Source organism: Ascaphus truei, chromosome 9, assembly GCF_040206685.1.
Source record: "Ascaphus truei isolate aAscTru1 chromosome 9, aAscTru1.hap1, whole genome shotgun sequence".
Classification (NCBI taxonomy): Eukaryota; Metazoa; Chordata; class Amphibia; order Anura; family Ascaphidae; genus Ascaphus; species Ascaphus truei.
The window spans coordinates 52,811,079-52,826,620 of record NC_134491.1 but is presented as its reverse complement, the minus strand read 5'-3'; the positions used below and the strand labels follow the sequence as shown (position 1 = coordinate 52,826,620).

At 45.0% G+C, this 15,542-nt stretch overlaps 1 protein-coding gene across 4 annotated transcripts in view; it reads left to right on the top strand.

Moving 5' to 3' along the window:
• The window catches only part of KCNH5 (potassium voltage-gated channel subfamily H member 5), a 196,296-nt gene that overhangs the window by 45,139 nt on the left and 135,615 nt on the right, over positions 1-15,542 (top strand). For 2 of the 4 annotated variants that reach the window (XM_075614858.1, XM_075614857.1), the window contains exons 3-5: positions 3,194-3,300; positions 5,028-5,156; positions 14,121-14,156. In XM_075614858.1, coding sequence (XP_075470973.1) covers positions 3,194-3,300; positions 5,028-5,156; positions 14,121-14,156 — 272 coding nt within the window. The remainder of the gene's footprint in view (positions 1-3,193; positions 3,301-5,027; positions 5,157-14,120; positions 14,157-15,542) is intronic. The other 2 variants (XM_075614860.1, XM_075614859.1) reach the window with 1 other exon arrangement.

Below are 15,542 nucleotides of genomic sequence, written 5' to 3'. Positions count from 1 at the left end.
AATGGCATACGATCAATTTGGGGCACCCCATTATGAGGCTCAGCAGTGGGCTCGGCATAGAATGCAAGCTATGGTGGTAATGTTCAACGAAATGTGTAACCTGATCTAGGAAAGAGAGGGTGGTGTAAATAAGTTCACATATATGTTGGTTAGGTAGTCCAGCGGGGACGTTGGAATCTGGAGAGGGGAGAATGTAAGGATGTGTATACCTATATATGTATGGTTCCGCGCTGTCACTGACATAGGAAGCGCCATACTGTTCTTTTGCCAGTAAGGTCACTGAGTAAGAGTCAGGCTGCGCATGCGCGAGGAAAGCGCGCGAACGGCAACCAATCTGGAGAGACTTTGGGGGTTGCACTCTGAACTCTGAACTGTGGGAGAGTCAGCTGAGGCTGGGGACCAATAGGGTGCGAGACTCTGGATAGAGGGAAGAGGATGCGTGTGGGCGGTGGGACACACGAGTGAGAGGTGAAGGAGGAAGGTGGCGGAACCTCGTGTGCGCGAGCGGAGGGTCAGTGACCCTTCCGCTTAGGTGAGAGACATTCCCCAGCCCCCAGGAGCATTACCCCTGTCATCGTAGGGTGCCGCTTTTGTAGGGACGGCCGTAGTAGTTAGGGACCCATCCTTTAGTGCGGTTCAGCTGCGGAGTGGCGGACGCCATCTTGGTCTGGCGGACAGACCTCACAGCATCACGGAGTGTCGGCGAAAGGCTGGAGCAACACTGAGTACCTGTGGGAAGTGGTGTGGTCACCGTAGTGACCGGAAGGTATCTTTAATCAGCAAGTGCACCTACACCGGTCATCAGGCGCTGATCCCGCCTCCCACTAACTAATTGGGGGCACCAGTGTGCCAACGTACTATGCGGTACAGACACTAGTTACAGGACATACTCCTAGGGAGAGTGGTGGAGCCACCCGTGTACAGGACATTATACCGAACAAGGTGTGGCCGAGCCACTGTGTGTGTGTTTTACATGTTGTGCTATATATTTAGAGTATAAGGGTTATGATGTGTTATGTATATTCTATAATCGTTCCTTTCATATTGCAATAGTAAAAGGTTGCCCGTTGCACAAATCGTTGTATGTTTCTTACTCAGGGCAGATTCTCTAATATGGGGATCCTGGGTAAGTGGAGGCGCTGCACCATGATAGTTAAGGGTATGACCCCAGGCTCTCCCATGGCGGAGGCTCAGAGCTCCTGAACCTACAGGTATATACAGTACACCAGTAGTTCCTTTCAATCCAGGATTCACAAAAAGGGCTACATATATAGTACATATTTTTAGCTTTCTTTATTCTCTCTCTCCTCCCCCCTTATATCGCCAACTGTTAGCGCTGGATTTGGCTGTAATTATAGGGACTAAATAGGGACTTTCGGAAGGTCGCAGAGCAATTGGCCTCTTCTGACAATCTAGAATTACGCCCAAAGAGTTAACATTTGGGAGCAAGTATTAGTCTCTGACAGATCGTTCTTGCTACCTCAGGCCCACATAAACTGCATACTGACTGTTAAAGAATGAGGAGAATAGAGACTACTAGAGTGTGGACAAGCAAGTCATATTTTATTACGCCTAAAAACAGTCATGTACTTCATAGAAATCTAAGTGTAGTGCCCCACCCCCCCCGAGACTGCTATGTCAGTTAAGGTGTTAACTGTGTGAGCTCGCACAGAGTAACGCTCCTTTCCCATCACACGGTATAGAGTGAAAGCAGGAAAGAAGCCACTCCCACTGTATGCATGGTGACTAGTGACGCCACCATCATGGTATGAGCCTGAAGATTCTAGAACTAGGTTCCTGTGAGTTACAGTTGGAGGAGCCTCACAGTAGGTAATGTAAATATGGTCCCATGTATAGTTACTGTATAGTGATAATGCCCTGTCCCTGTGTGTTGTGTTGTAGTTAGGGAAAGTGTCCTATCCAGTCAGCGCCGGTAGCCATCGAAGCACAGAAGCGTACAGCTTCCTACAGAGGAAGTCTATGTCCTATTGGGTTTATTCAAGTGGTAGCTCTGGGATCTAATCGGAGCGGCCCTACTGAGAAGCCCCTGTTGTCTCTGACACAGAGTGATTAGAAGAGGCACGGAGTGCCTTGCACCAGGATAGTGATCCCATAGTTCATGATAGTAAGGGTAACGTGAGATGGGGCCCAATTGAGATAATGAGTAACAAACGCTACGCGATTACCTATGGAAGAATTAGGGCGTACAAACGTGGCGGTTGTACAACAGTTAAAGTGTATATACTAACGAATGTCTTGATGTGAAGGGATGTTAATAAAGCCCCTTCTCATACTATAAGTTCCTGGCGCCCTTCATTATTCCATCAGTATATCAACGCCCATCCGGCGCGAACCCAGCACCCTGACAAGGTTTGAGAGACTGAGCCAAGCCATGTACATAGTCAACTGATGCATACTCCTTAAGTCGGGCAAGGAGGGTTACATAACCAAGGACTCCGGTATAACCAAATTGTATCTAATCTTAAAGCAATGATATTCTGATCCTTCTAGTTTTTGCTGATGCCATCGGTTTGTTGTTTGATGCCCAATCCAGCCGATTTCTTTTAATCTGTTTGATTTGAATAAAACATATAGTACAGGCATACCCCGGTTTAAGGACACTCACTTTAAGTACACTCGCGAGTAAGTACATCTCGCTCAATAGACAAACGGCAGCTCACGCATGCGCCTGTCAGCACGTCCTGAACAGCAATACTGGCTCCCTACCTGTACCGAAGCTGTGCGCATGCGGGGAGACTATAGAGCCTGTTACACATGTGTTATTTACATCAGTTATGCACGTATATGACGATTGCAGTACAGTACATGCATCGATAAGTGGGGAAAAGTTAGTGCTTCACTTTAAGTACATTTTCGCTTTACATACATGCTCCGGTCCCATTGCGTACGTTAATGCGGGGTATGCCTGTATGAGTTTTTTCAATTAAGGCAAAGCAGAGCGTTGTGTTACTACAATGTAATAAATATACTTGTACTTCTCCCCTTTTTGTAGTGAAGGGTTTGAAGGCCCCAGAGTTTGATAACCTTGAAACATACATCTTGAGTTACCAGCAGAGAATCCACCATTTTGTTTCTCTACCATAGGGCTACAGAAATTGTGAAGAAAGGAAGTTTTGTCTTTCTACTGTATGTTTTAAATGTTTGAGTTACTGAGCTACATTTTCTTTTCTAGCTTCATGTATGGAGAATTGACGGACAAGAAGACCATTGAAAAGGTCAGGCAGACTTTTGACAACTACGAGTCAAATTGCTTTGAAGTCCTTCTTTACAAGAAAAGCAGTATGTATATTTAATCCTTCTGAAGTAAATGAGGTATATTCAAATTAAGTAGAATCAGACAACTTCCTCAGATTGCATGGTAAATATTCAAATTCTTAAGGTCATCTCATTTTTAATTAAAAATAATAATAAATACATTTCACATAGGCCTATATAAAAAGTATTTTTACTAGATTAATATGTGCGTTCTTCATTTAACTTCTCCTAGAATTACATTTTTGAAACCCTAGCTCTGACTTGGAAATCTCTCAACGACGCTGCCCCCCTCCCCCCCCCATATGTCTCAGCCCGTCCCCAAATTTGCTCCTAAACGCCCCCTCCGTTCTGCCCATAACATCGGTCTCTCCTCCTGGCTTATTACCTACCCTCGGCTCTCACTCCCACCTACAAGACTTCTCCCGTGCTGCACCCTAACTCTGGAATTCTCATATTCCCTATGTTGGCGCCTTTTAAATAAACAACGGTAATCTATGTATGCAGTGGCACAAGTCTTTTCTATAGGTTTTGAGCGCAAGCCCCAAAGGGAGACTCATGAGTTCTGAAAAGCTCGTGCATAAAGACACCTATGTTGATGCATTGACCGGCAATTAATCTCCAGGATGATTACGGCTACTAGAAAGGACTGCACTAAATAAAGAATGGAATTGGAGTACTAACATTTCATTCAATCCAGACTTTCAAGTGTAGAAATTCATTGGTTTTGTGTCTTTCGGTTTGTGGTTTTCTTTCTGGTCATGAATTATGATCCTACACTTAATATAGCAATCTTCCAGTCGTGTAAAATTTGAAAGAAAAGCGAGAAATCCTTGGCGCTCCAGAACCCTTAAAAACATACTGTTTTTCAATGGAGGTCCTGAAGTCCAGACTCCGTTGTTATAGAAAGATTCCACCGCATGGCTCATGGCGTTTTGTGCTGGTGCTGGCGTCCGAGATTCCTGCAGCTGAAGAAACAAAATGCACAAAAACGTAATGACGTAGCACTCCGCGCAGGGAGGCAAACTTGAAATCACTGAGAAAGTGTCCCAAGACGGATGAATTTCAAACTCTTCAAGCTTTATTGGCAAACATCTATTAATATAGTGTACATGGATCCAACAATAAGCCTAACGCGTTTCACGCTGGCTTCATTGTGGAACCTCTGATGAAGCACTGTGGAGAGTGTGAAACGCGATTTCAAGTTTGCCTCCCTGCATGGAGTGCTAAGGCATTACGTTGAAGAAATACTGACCGTATATTTGTGTGTATCCCATAACAATCGCAGACAAATCCCTGCGAGCTCTGAACCCAACACTCACCACATCATATATATTTGTGTCAAAAGGAGTGCTGTTAGAAATATTTTTAAGGACCGAGTTCACAAATGTAAAGTCACTGTCCTCTGTTGATCTTGTCCTAGGCTGTTTCTTTTTGGCTGTGTTTTCAATTCTTAATATTTTCAGCTCCATTGTATGTTGGTAAATGTAGCTTCAGCTTCAAATGTTAACGCATGTAATGCATAATAGAATTTTTAATTCATGATTTGATTTGAGTTTGCTAATCGTTTACGCCTAGTATGTGTCGATTTGTAAACTTTCCCAAACTTAAATAAGTGATTGCTAACAGTTTTTTTATGTTCCATGGGCCTAAACAGAAATTAAAATACATTACTTTGTGCTTTCTTCCACATACTTGCAAACACTTATATACTAAAATAATTAGCACTGACACCAATCCTTCTCCTGTCACAGGAACGCCGGTCTGGTTTTACATGCAGATTGCTCCCATAAGAAATGAACATGAGAAGGTTGTTTTATTTCTGTGTACTTTCAAAGATATTACTTTGTTCAAACAACCAATTGAAGATGAATCGACCAGAGGTAATCCTTTTCTATCTCATTAATGCTCTCGATGGGGCATGCAATATATTGCTTAACATAGATGTTTGTGTATGGAGAATCACACACATATAGCAAACCATTGTATTGATATGTCATAAAAAGCTATTTACAGAAACCCTGGTGAAAATGCAGCAACATAAGACTCAATTCCAGTATGGAGTATTGGGGTGCAGTGTTTACATTTTTAAGGAATACTGTACTTTTTTTGTTTGCTATTGATCATAAAAATTGACACCAAATCTGCAAGACAACACTAACAATTATTCATTCAAATGCAAAACAAATACTGTGCTGTATATTAATTATAATTTAAACTCCCGTCCTCAACACCCCCAACAGGTCAGGCTTTAAGGATATCCCAGCTTCAGCACATACTGAACCACCTGTGCTGAAGCTGGGATATCCTTAAAACCTGACCTCTTGAGGACTGGAGTTGAGAACTGTATTGGTCTAAAATAGATTATAATGTACCCAGTGGAAATGGCTAGAATTTGTTGGATATGGTAATGTTTTTTTAGTTAATGTTTACAATATCAAGTGTGTTGGACTGGTCTTCCTTTTAGGTGACTTTAGATGACTGGCTGGTACAGAAGGGATTGTTATTTTATAAGAGGGGCCGTTTTCCTGTTTCTTTCCTTTCTAGTGGATCTTGTTACTTAACAGGTGCCCTCGAAGTGCAGCTGAACCCCGTTATAACGCGGTCCTTGGGGGCCACAGAATGAGACCGCGTTGTAACCGGGATCGTGAGGATTTACCTGCATCTAGATCTCTCTCCTCTTTGCTGTCAGCTCTCTCCTCACTTCATAGGGCTGTGTCCACGTGCTCTCCTCGTTATAAGCGGATTCGCGTTTTAGCGGATCGCGCTATAACGGGGTTGAGCTAAAATGATCGAAAGAGGGAAGAAAAGGCAAAGCAGGTGTCTGACGTATACAGATCTGTATTATACAATAATAGGATATATAATATTGTATACAATTAAGCAAGCTTAATTTAACCTGTGAGTTGTACTAGCTTACATTGAATTGTATGGCCTGACCTGTACTATAGGAATTCAACAGACCCTTTAAAGAAGCAATCCAAGCGCTTTTTAAAAAACTTATTTAAAAAAATAAATAATAATAATTAAACCCACGATTAAAGAAGCAGGGGGTCTCCTGAGCTGAACCTCGTTAATTACAGCTCTGGGGACCCACTGCTTCCGGAGATATTTGCCTCCGTAAGGGGTGCCGGTAGCGGAACATGCCGGAATTTAAAGCTCCCGCGTCACGCGGGCCAATAGGAAGCCGGACCTGATGTCACGGCTTCCTATTGGCCCGCAGGGTGCGGGAGCTTTGAAACGCTGCCATAATGTGAACCCTGGTAGCGGAGCCGCTACTGGCACCCCATACAGAGTAAGAATGTCTGGAAGCAGAGGGTCCCCAGAGATGAACCCCAATAATTTCAAATTAAATGTTTATATTAAAAAAAGCGGTTGAATTGCTGCATTAATCAGCGGTTTCTGAGTTTGCAATCCTGACTTGTATTTCTCGAACATGTTACATTATAAGCACATTGACAATGTGAAAACACAAGGGATGACCTTTGTTTTCCTAATTAATGCCTCCCAATTGTGTTTGCAGAACCAGAGGTATATTGCTCTGTGTGCAGTTTAATATACCAAGGGATCATATCATCTTTGTTTTGTGAAACCAATAATAAGCGTTCAGTCTGACAGGCAGTGTTTGTGAATTATGAGTTTGATCGGCATAAATAACAGCTTAGCGTGAAATAGAAAAGGCTTTTTATGAAAAACATACAAGTAAATAGGACTCAGAGTTCGGCATTTAAGTTGAATTCTATTTTTGGGTTTCTTGTCGGGTAAAAAAAAGCACAAACAATACTAGAAAAAGAACGAATAATTATTTTCAGACAAAGATTTAGTAGCAAGAAAATATTCATTTTGTATGAAATTGTGTTGAAAAATACTCGCCTTTACTTTTTATTGTTGAATAATTGCATTAATATTCTTCAGAAAAAACATGCCAACATTAAAGGATAATTGTTTTATTTACATACTACAGTAATACAAAATGAATCTGATTGGACCAGAGAATCGCTGCAGACGTGCAAAGCTGCCCAAATTCACTTCACGTTAGAACTTTTGAATATAAAACGTTTAATTGCATTTGGCGTTCGCCGTGAAATTCGTCATTTTTGAACTTCATGAGAAGGTAGATTTAGTAGTTGACTTTAGGGTTGGGCGATATACCGATATCCCGTAATATCGCGATAACATAATCTCCTGGAGTATTGAGGGGAGAAGCTTTGAGCAGCATGGGGGGCGAGAGCATGTGAGAGCAGCGGTCTGTAGCAGGGAAAGGAAGGAATTCCTCTCACTTACCTTTTGTTGAGCCCCACCACTTAAGCCCTTCCTCACCTTCCCCAGGGACCCTGAGCCCCTTCCTCTCTCACCTCTGGGGCACTTGACCCCTTCCACTCCCCCCTGCCACCCTGCCATGCCTGCACTTCACCATTTTTCACCCTAAAATCCCTCCATCCCATCACTCAAACACTTTATGAAAGTGTAAAAAAATATTTTAAACAGATTTCCTTTTGAAAATTCTTAATTGTCGAAAATTCGGTTTAATATATTTTTTAAATGTTCATAAATTTAAATGTTTTTTTTAAATAGAGGGAGTATCTCTGGGTGAGAGTGATTGGGTGAGGGGTATGTTAGTGAGATGGGAGCAGTGTGGATGAGTATGATGGGATGAGGGGGATGGGAGCCGTGTAGGTGAGGGATGGGATGTTAAGGAGATGGGAGCAGTGTGGGTGAGGGATGGGATGAGGGGGATGGGAGCCGTGTAGGTGAGGGATGGGATGTTAGGGAGATGGGAGCAGTGTGGGTGAGGGATGGGATGTTAGGGAGATGGGAGCAGTGTAGGTGAGGGATGGGATGTTAGGGAGATGGGAGCAGTGTGGGTGAGGGATGGGATGTTAGGGAGATGGGAGCAGTGTAGGTGAGGGATGGGATGTTAGGGAGATGGGAGCAGTGTAGGTGAGGGATGGGATGTTAGGGAGATGGGAGCAGTGTGGGTGAGGGATGGGATGTTAGGGAGATGGGAGCCGTGTAGGTGAGGGATGGGATGAGGGGGATGGGAGCCGTGTAGGTGAGGGATGGGATGTTAGGGAGATGGGAGCAGTGTGGGTGAGGGATGGGATGTTAGGGAGATGGGAGCCGTGTAGGTGAGGGATGGGATGTTAGGGAGATGGGAGCAGTGTGGGTGAGGGATGGGATGTTAGGGAGATGGGAGCAGTGTAGGTGAGGGATGGGATGTTAGGGAGATGGGAGCAGTGTGGGTGAGGGATGGGATGTTAGGGAGATGGGAGCAGTGTAGGTGAGGGATGGGATGTTAGGGAGATGGGAGCCGTGTAGGTGAGGGATGGGATGTTAGGGAGATGGGAGCAGTGTGGGTGAGGGATGGGATGTTAGGGAGATGGGAGCAGTGTAGGGGAGGGATGGGATGTTAGGGAGATGGGAGCAGTGTAGGGGAGGGATGGGATGTTAGGGAGATGGGAGCAGTGTAGGTGAGGGATGGGATGTTAGGGAGATGGGAGCAGTGTGGGTGAGGGATGGGATGTTAGGGAGATGGGAGCCGTGTAGGTGAGGGATGGGATGTTAGGGAGATGGGAGCAGTGTAGGTGAGGGATGGGATGTTAGGGAGATGGGAGCAGTGTAGGTGAGGGATGGGATGTTAGGGAGATGGGAGCAGTGTAGGGGAGGGATGGGATGTTAGGGAGATGGGAGCAGTGTAGGTGAGGGATGGGATGTTAGGGAGATGGGAGCAGTGTAGGTGAGGGATGGGATGTTAGGGAGATGGGAGCAGTGTAGGGGAGGGATGGGATGTTAGGGAGATGGGAGCAGTGTGGATGAGTGTGATGGGATGAATGGGATGTTAGGGAGATGGGAGCCGTGTAGGTGAGGGATGGGATGTTAGGGAGATGGGAGCAGTGTGGGTGAGGGATGGGATGTTAGGGAGATGGGAGCAGTGTGGGTGAGGGATGGGATGTTAGGGAGATGGGAGCAGTGTAGGTGAGGGATGGGATGTTAGGGAGATGGGAGCAGTGTAGGTGAGGGATGGGATGTTAGGGAGATGGGAGCAGTGTAGGTGAGGGATGGGATGTTAGGGAGATGGGAGCCGTGTAGGTGAGGGATGGGATGTTAGGGAGATGGGAGCAGTGTAGGTGAGGGATGGGATGTTAGGGAGATGGGAGCAGTGTAGGTGAGGGATGGGATGTTAGGGAGATGGGAGCAGTGTGGATGAGTGTGATGGGATGAATGGGATGTTAGGGAGATGGGAGCCGTGTAGATGAGGGATGGGATGTTAGGGAGATGGGTGCAGTGTAGGTGAGAGTGATGGGATGAGGGGGGTGGGAGCAGTGTAGGTGAGGAATGGTGAAGTGCAGATATGGATAGGGTTTGGGAATGAAGGGCCCTTTGGCCCTGATGGATGTGGTACAACGCAGAGGCGCATGAGAACTCCAATGACGCCATGGAGGGATCCTCACTCAGCGTCCTTTGCTAAAAGGCAAGCCAGCAAACAGCAGGAAACCCCATTGAGAGAGAGACTTTTGATATCGCCCAACCCTAGTTGACTTCCCAGAACCCTCCTCTATACAACACATGGAGAGAGGACCTGGGATGGAAGATATTTGGAATATGCGAAGTATATTCAAATGATGATTTAAATCGAAATATTTCCCAGTTATCTCAGGTGTGTTCATAGGTATGTTAATAATATTGATTGGCGTCATAACGCCGTTGCGCTGCAGGCGGAGGGCCGCCCCCGCTGCCAATGTGTGACTATGGCCGTCAAAATAGGTAAATCCGCCACTGGTCTCCAGCAAAACCCAAGTTTCAGGCTGTGGACATTTGAACTCCTTAAGTTTTTAGATTTTCAACGTTTGGCAAAATTGGCCAATATTGGCAGGTCAGGGAATGCAGGCGAAACGTTCTAGTAGCAACACAATAGATTGCAGATGATTGTGTAGGAAGATCACTGTTTGCTGTAGGGAAAATGTTAGAGAAAGGGATTGCAAAATGATATACCGGTAACTGAATAAACAGAGTGAACTATACCAGGCGGGCTCAACTCCAGTCCTCAAAACCCCCAACAGGTGAGGCTTTCAGGATATCTCTGCTTCAGCACATGTGGCTCTCTTCGATTGAGCCGCCTGTGCAGAAGCAGGGATATCCTTAACCTGACCTGTTGAAGGGGTCTTGAGGACTGGAGTGGAACGCCACTGAAATACACAACGGAAATGTAATTGAAATCCTTGTTTAAGCTTATAAATGATCTGGATTGCAAGTAGTACATGTGTATGCTAGAAACGTAGCAAGCTGCTGTAAAGAAATGGTTTTTAATAGGACAAGGAATATGAACCCGGGGCAACACAGGTTCAGAATAATGAATATTTTGCTTTGGGATTTATATTCCCATGTGTTATTATTTCATCATTTTTAATCGTGCCTGTTATAAATTCAAACAAGGGAGCAGTAAGAGAGTGGCACAGCAAAGCTAGATTCGCAGAAAGTATTTTTATTGCTCAACAATATTAACCCTTTTACTGCAGGAGGCGCCAGCCAGCATTGCAAGCTCCCCTCCCCCCCCCCCCCACCCGAGAATGGGGTTCTGACAAGCAATTGCCTCTTTGGGTTGAACTGTAGAACTGTGCGTGAAGTTTTAATTTCATTAACCCCCTTCATGCCAGAGGTGTCGGCAATGCGAAACAATGCCCAGGACTGATTTTATTCTTCCCAGAAGTGCACAGAGAAATGAATATGATGCTCATCGCCAAGTCGACGTGGTTACCCACGCTTTGGTGTAAATGTCATCGTTCTGGATGAGCTCAGCTTCAAGCAGCAAACCGGGAATGTAGTTTTGCTGACTTGATAAAGTACATTGGATTGTCAGTGTTGTGCTGAGTGTGCGATGTACCCGGCTCTCGTAGATGAGGCAGTGTGTCATCGGATGAAGCGCGTGCCGCGGATCCATGCTCTGAAATACTGGGAAACAGTCTGGTGGGTTTATGCTGTTTGTCCGTATTCTATTTGCTTTGGATCCTCCGTGTAGAGGCTTTGGGTGGTTTGTGCTAAGGCTTCAATGACAGATGCATGGTGAATGTAATTGTTCCCCCATTAACTACCAATATGCATTACTGTACCTGCAGTGCATAGAATTTCGTTGAGGGCAGCGATGGCATTTTGCTACATACAGTACTAACATCGCCACTTTACAAAGCAGTGTTAAAGGGCATTACAAATAACGAGACTTCCTGGGAAGGGGCCCTTATAATGACAGACTGGCACTTACAGTAATTCCGGGCCTCCTTTGTCTGTAATTCGAAGACTTTTATGCTGCCTGAGCGCATTCAAGTTGTAACTTTGGAGACCTGTCTGTCAAGGGTTATACTATTCGAGACCTATTTCTACGAAACGTCCTCCCTTTATTTTATTTATAAGGCACTAGCCCGGAAGAGGCCAACTCTTAATTCCTCGAGGGCCACCAACAGGACAGGTGTTCAGGATATCCCTGCATCAGCACAGGTGTCTCAATCAGTTCTCGTTTCAGCACAGGTGGCACAGTCTTCTCAGTCACCTGTGCTGAAGCAGGGATATCCTGAAAACCTGTCCTGTTGGTTGCTCTTGAGGACTGGAGTTGGCCACCGCTGAGCTAGCAGCTTATTGTACTGATGTTGTTATGCAACGTTTATGGTACTTCAGGAAGCGCAAAGTATCAAATGATGAAATCTTCAGTGTAAAAGTTGTGTCTCTTTCATGGTGGATGAAACTACTGTATATCTGAGAACAATTTGCCAATCTAGAACTCCTAGTAAGTGACTTTTTTTAAACTGTAGAACGTCTTCAGATTTGTTTGTTTAGTTAAGTGAGTGTGACCGCCCAAAGTGTATTTTTCTTTGTTGTGCTGGAAACACTATTGTATTTATCACTTTATAGCTTTATTGATGGAAAGAGATGAATTTTGAACTGGTCAGTTCTGCCTTTTCCTTATAAACCGTACTCCTGAAATAACACTGCACTTTAATGTAACAGGAGCAGGCTCACGCACGCACCACATTTCTGTGCACTTGGAACAACACTGGACATATCATTAAAAATATACATGCGTGTTGTGGGCTTGCTGCAAAATGACTACATTCATACAATCAGTCCGGGGTTTCCCCCACTGACATATTCCCATGTTACTTGGGTAGGTGACGTATAGAACCAAATGCACATTTTTAAATCTGTACAAGATATATGGAAACCGTTTTGCGTTGGTCCACCAATTCTGCATTATATTAACCAAGGATTGGTCCAAACGTGTCTACCGACTGATTTCCGAGGAGTGAGAAACCCACTGCAGCCCTGGTGTAATATGGGCACCACTGCAGCCCTGGTGTAATATGGGAACCTGTGCTGCCCTGGTGTGATATGGGCACCACTGCAGCCCTGGTGTAATATGGGCACCACTGCAGCCCTGGCGTAATATGGGCACCACTGCTGCCCTGGCGTAATATGGGCACCACTGCAGCCCTGGCGTAATATGGGCACCTGTGCTGCCCTGGCGTAATATGGGCATCACTGCTGCCCTGGCGTAATATGGGCACGTGTGCAGCCCTGGCGTAATATGGGCACCACTGCAGCCCTGGTGTAATATGGGCACCACTGCAGCCCTGGTGTAATATGGGCACCACTGCAGCCCTGGTGTAATATGGGCACCACTGCAGCCCTGGTGTAATATGGGCACCACTGCAGCCCTGGCGTAATATGGGCACCACTGCAGCCCTGGCGTAATATGGGCACCACTGCAGCCCTGGTGTAATATGGGCACCACTGCAGCCCATGCGTAATATGGGCGCCAGTGCAGCCCTGGTGTAATATGGGCACCACTGCAGCCCTGGCGTAATATGGGCACCACTGCAGCCCTGGCGTAATATGGGCACCACTGCAGCCCTGGTGTAATATGGGCACCACTGCAGCCCATGCGTAATATGGGCGCCAGTGCAGCCCTGGTGTAATATGGGCACCACTGCAGCCCTGGTGTAATATGGGCACCACTGCAGCCCTGGTGTAATATGGGCACCACTGCAGCCCTGGTGTAATATGGGCACCACTGCAGCCCTGGTGTAATATGGGCACCACTGCAGCCCTGGTGTAATATGGGCACCTGTGCTGCCCTGGCGTAATATGGGCACCACTGCAGCCTTGGTGTAATATGGGCACCACTGCAGCCCTGGTGTAATATGGGTACCACTGCAGCCCTGGTGTAATATGGGCACCACTGCAGCCCTGGTGTAATATGGGCACCACTGCAGCCCTGGCGTAATATGGGCACCACTGCAGCCCTGGTGTAATATGGGCACCACTGCAGCCCATGCGTAATATGGGCACGTGTGCAGCCCTGGCGTAATATGGGCACCACTGCAGCCCTGGTGTAATATGGGCACCACTGCAGCCCTGGTGTAATATGGGCACCACTGCAGCCCATGCGTAATATGGGCACGTGTGCAGCCCTGGCGTAATATGGGCACCACTGCAGCCCATGCGTAATATAGGCACCACTGCAGCCCTGGCGTAATATGAGCACCTGTGCAAAGCTGGAGTAGAATTTTGATAATGGCACCAATACTATTAGCTGTATACAGTATAGCGGCCTTTTGTTGTCCTTTCACCTGGTACTGTATATCACAAATAACCGCAGAACACATTTAACATTATCCATCTTGGCTCTGCAGATTGTGTTGTCATTTTTTTTGATTCTTCTTATATATATTTTTTTACAATAATTTTTTTTTGACGTGAGGGGGGTTTATTATTCATGCACTAGAATGTCATTAATGTTAATGTCAATGAGGTTCTTTTTGGAAGAAAAACAAAAATGGGACTTCTTTTTCACACAGCTAACCTTGGAACCACTCCGCTAAAAAACACTCAAAGTAAGTTTCAGTGACTACTACAGTATTTCAAAGCACTTGATGCTGACGATATTTTCTTTGGCGGCAGATCATTTTTCTGGGACAGAATTGCCTCTCTTCATCGTGGTGGGGCAATTCTGTCTGAGCCAGGAAGAATTGTTCAGTACTGTATATTTCAAGTTTGTGTTCCCATTGTCAGGAATACCTATAATCTAACCCAAAGCCAGTGTAACTGTTATAGCTGGATGTAACATTGATTACAATTAGAATTATATGTGAGAGAGCCTTATGGATTTTTCCACTGGAGATGAGATGGCGCCTGACTATCTTATGACCTTTCAAGTGAATAGATGCTAATGATTGACCATGGCTGTCACACTTCAGTGGATAACTCCCCTCCTTTAAAAGCAACACGGTCTTTCTGCTCTTTGGCTCATTAAATAGTCCAAATATATCTTGTGTCAGTAATGTTGTGTTAAACTGCAACTTGTAAAACTGGGAGCAGTTTGCAACGTTGTCCAAAGATTCATGTTTTGTCAATGGCACAAGTCTTATTACAGTACAGGGTGCTGTATATTCGGATAATAAATCATTCAGAAAGACAGTGTTTCTTAACTTTGGGATATATTTTAGGACCTCTGTGGATTCGCTTCTGTGGTTATGGCATCAGCCAGTTTGGATGATCATAAATCACAACTCATGTTGGTCATTCTGTGAATATCGTGAACATACAGTATTGTTATGAGAAATGACTAATTCATTAACCCTTTATTCATGCTGTCTATTCTCTGGTTTTTGTTTAGCATTAAAGTGTGCTTAATTTTCTCATGTTGTGTGTGTGTGTGCATTTGTCTGATCTACATTTCAGAAAACGTACTTTATTGATACCGGCGAAAGTCTAACTGAGAGACATTTAAAATAATTGTATAGATGAGGCAAAATCAGGAAACTTGTGTGACGTGTAAACCAATTATAGATTTTAATTTGTGGCACAAGATAACATAAAAGGAATGCTACAAATAAATACTATTTTTTTTAAAAAAAATTCTGCTTTCAAATAGAATTATTTTGTTTCTAGTGCCCTTTTATTTCCCCAAATAAGCAGCATTGGAATAATTTGAAATTGGCAGTAACTGAATGTAAAGGTGACTTTGATAACCCCATTTACTAGATGTGAAACACAGATATCTCCCAAGCTGTCATTCGGCAATGATCTATGTATCCAGATGTAGTCTTCCGTTGGCTCACTGATGAAATTAGAAATTTTGAATGGTCCCTACTTACAAAGCATTGCACAAAACGGTGACCTAGGAGAAAACAAGTGCTGCGGAGGTTCTCAACTCCAGTCCTTAAGACCCCCCCCCCAACAGGTCAGGTTTTCAGGCTATCCCTGCTTCAGCACAGGTC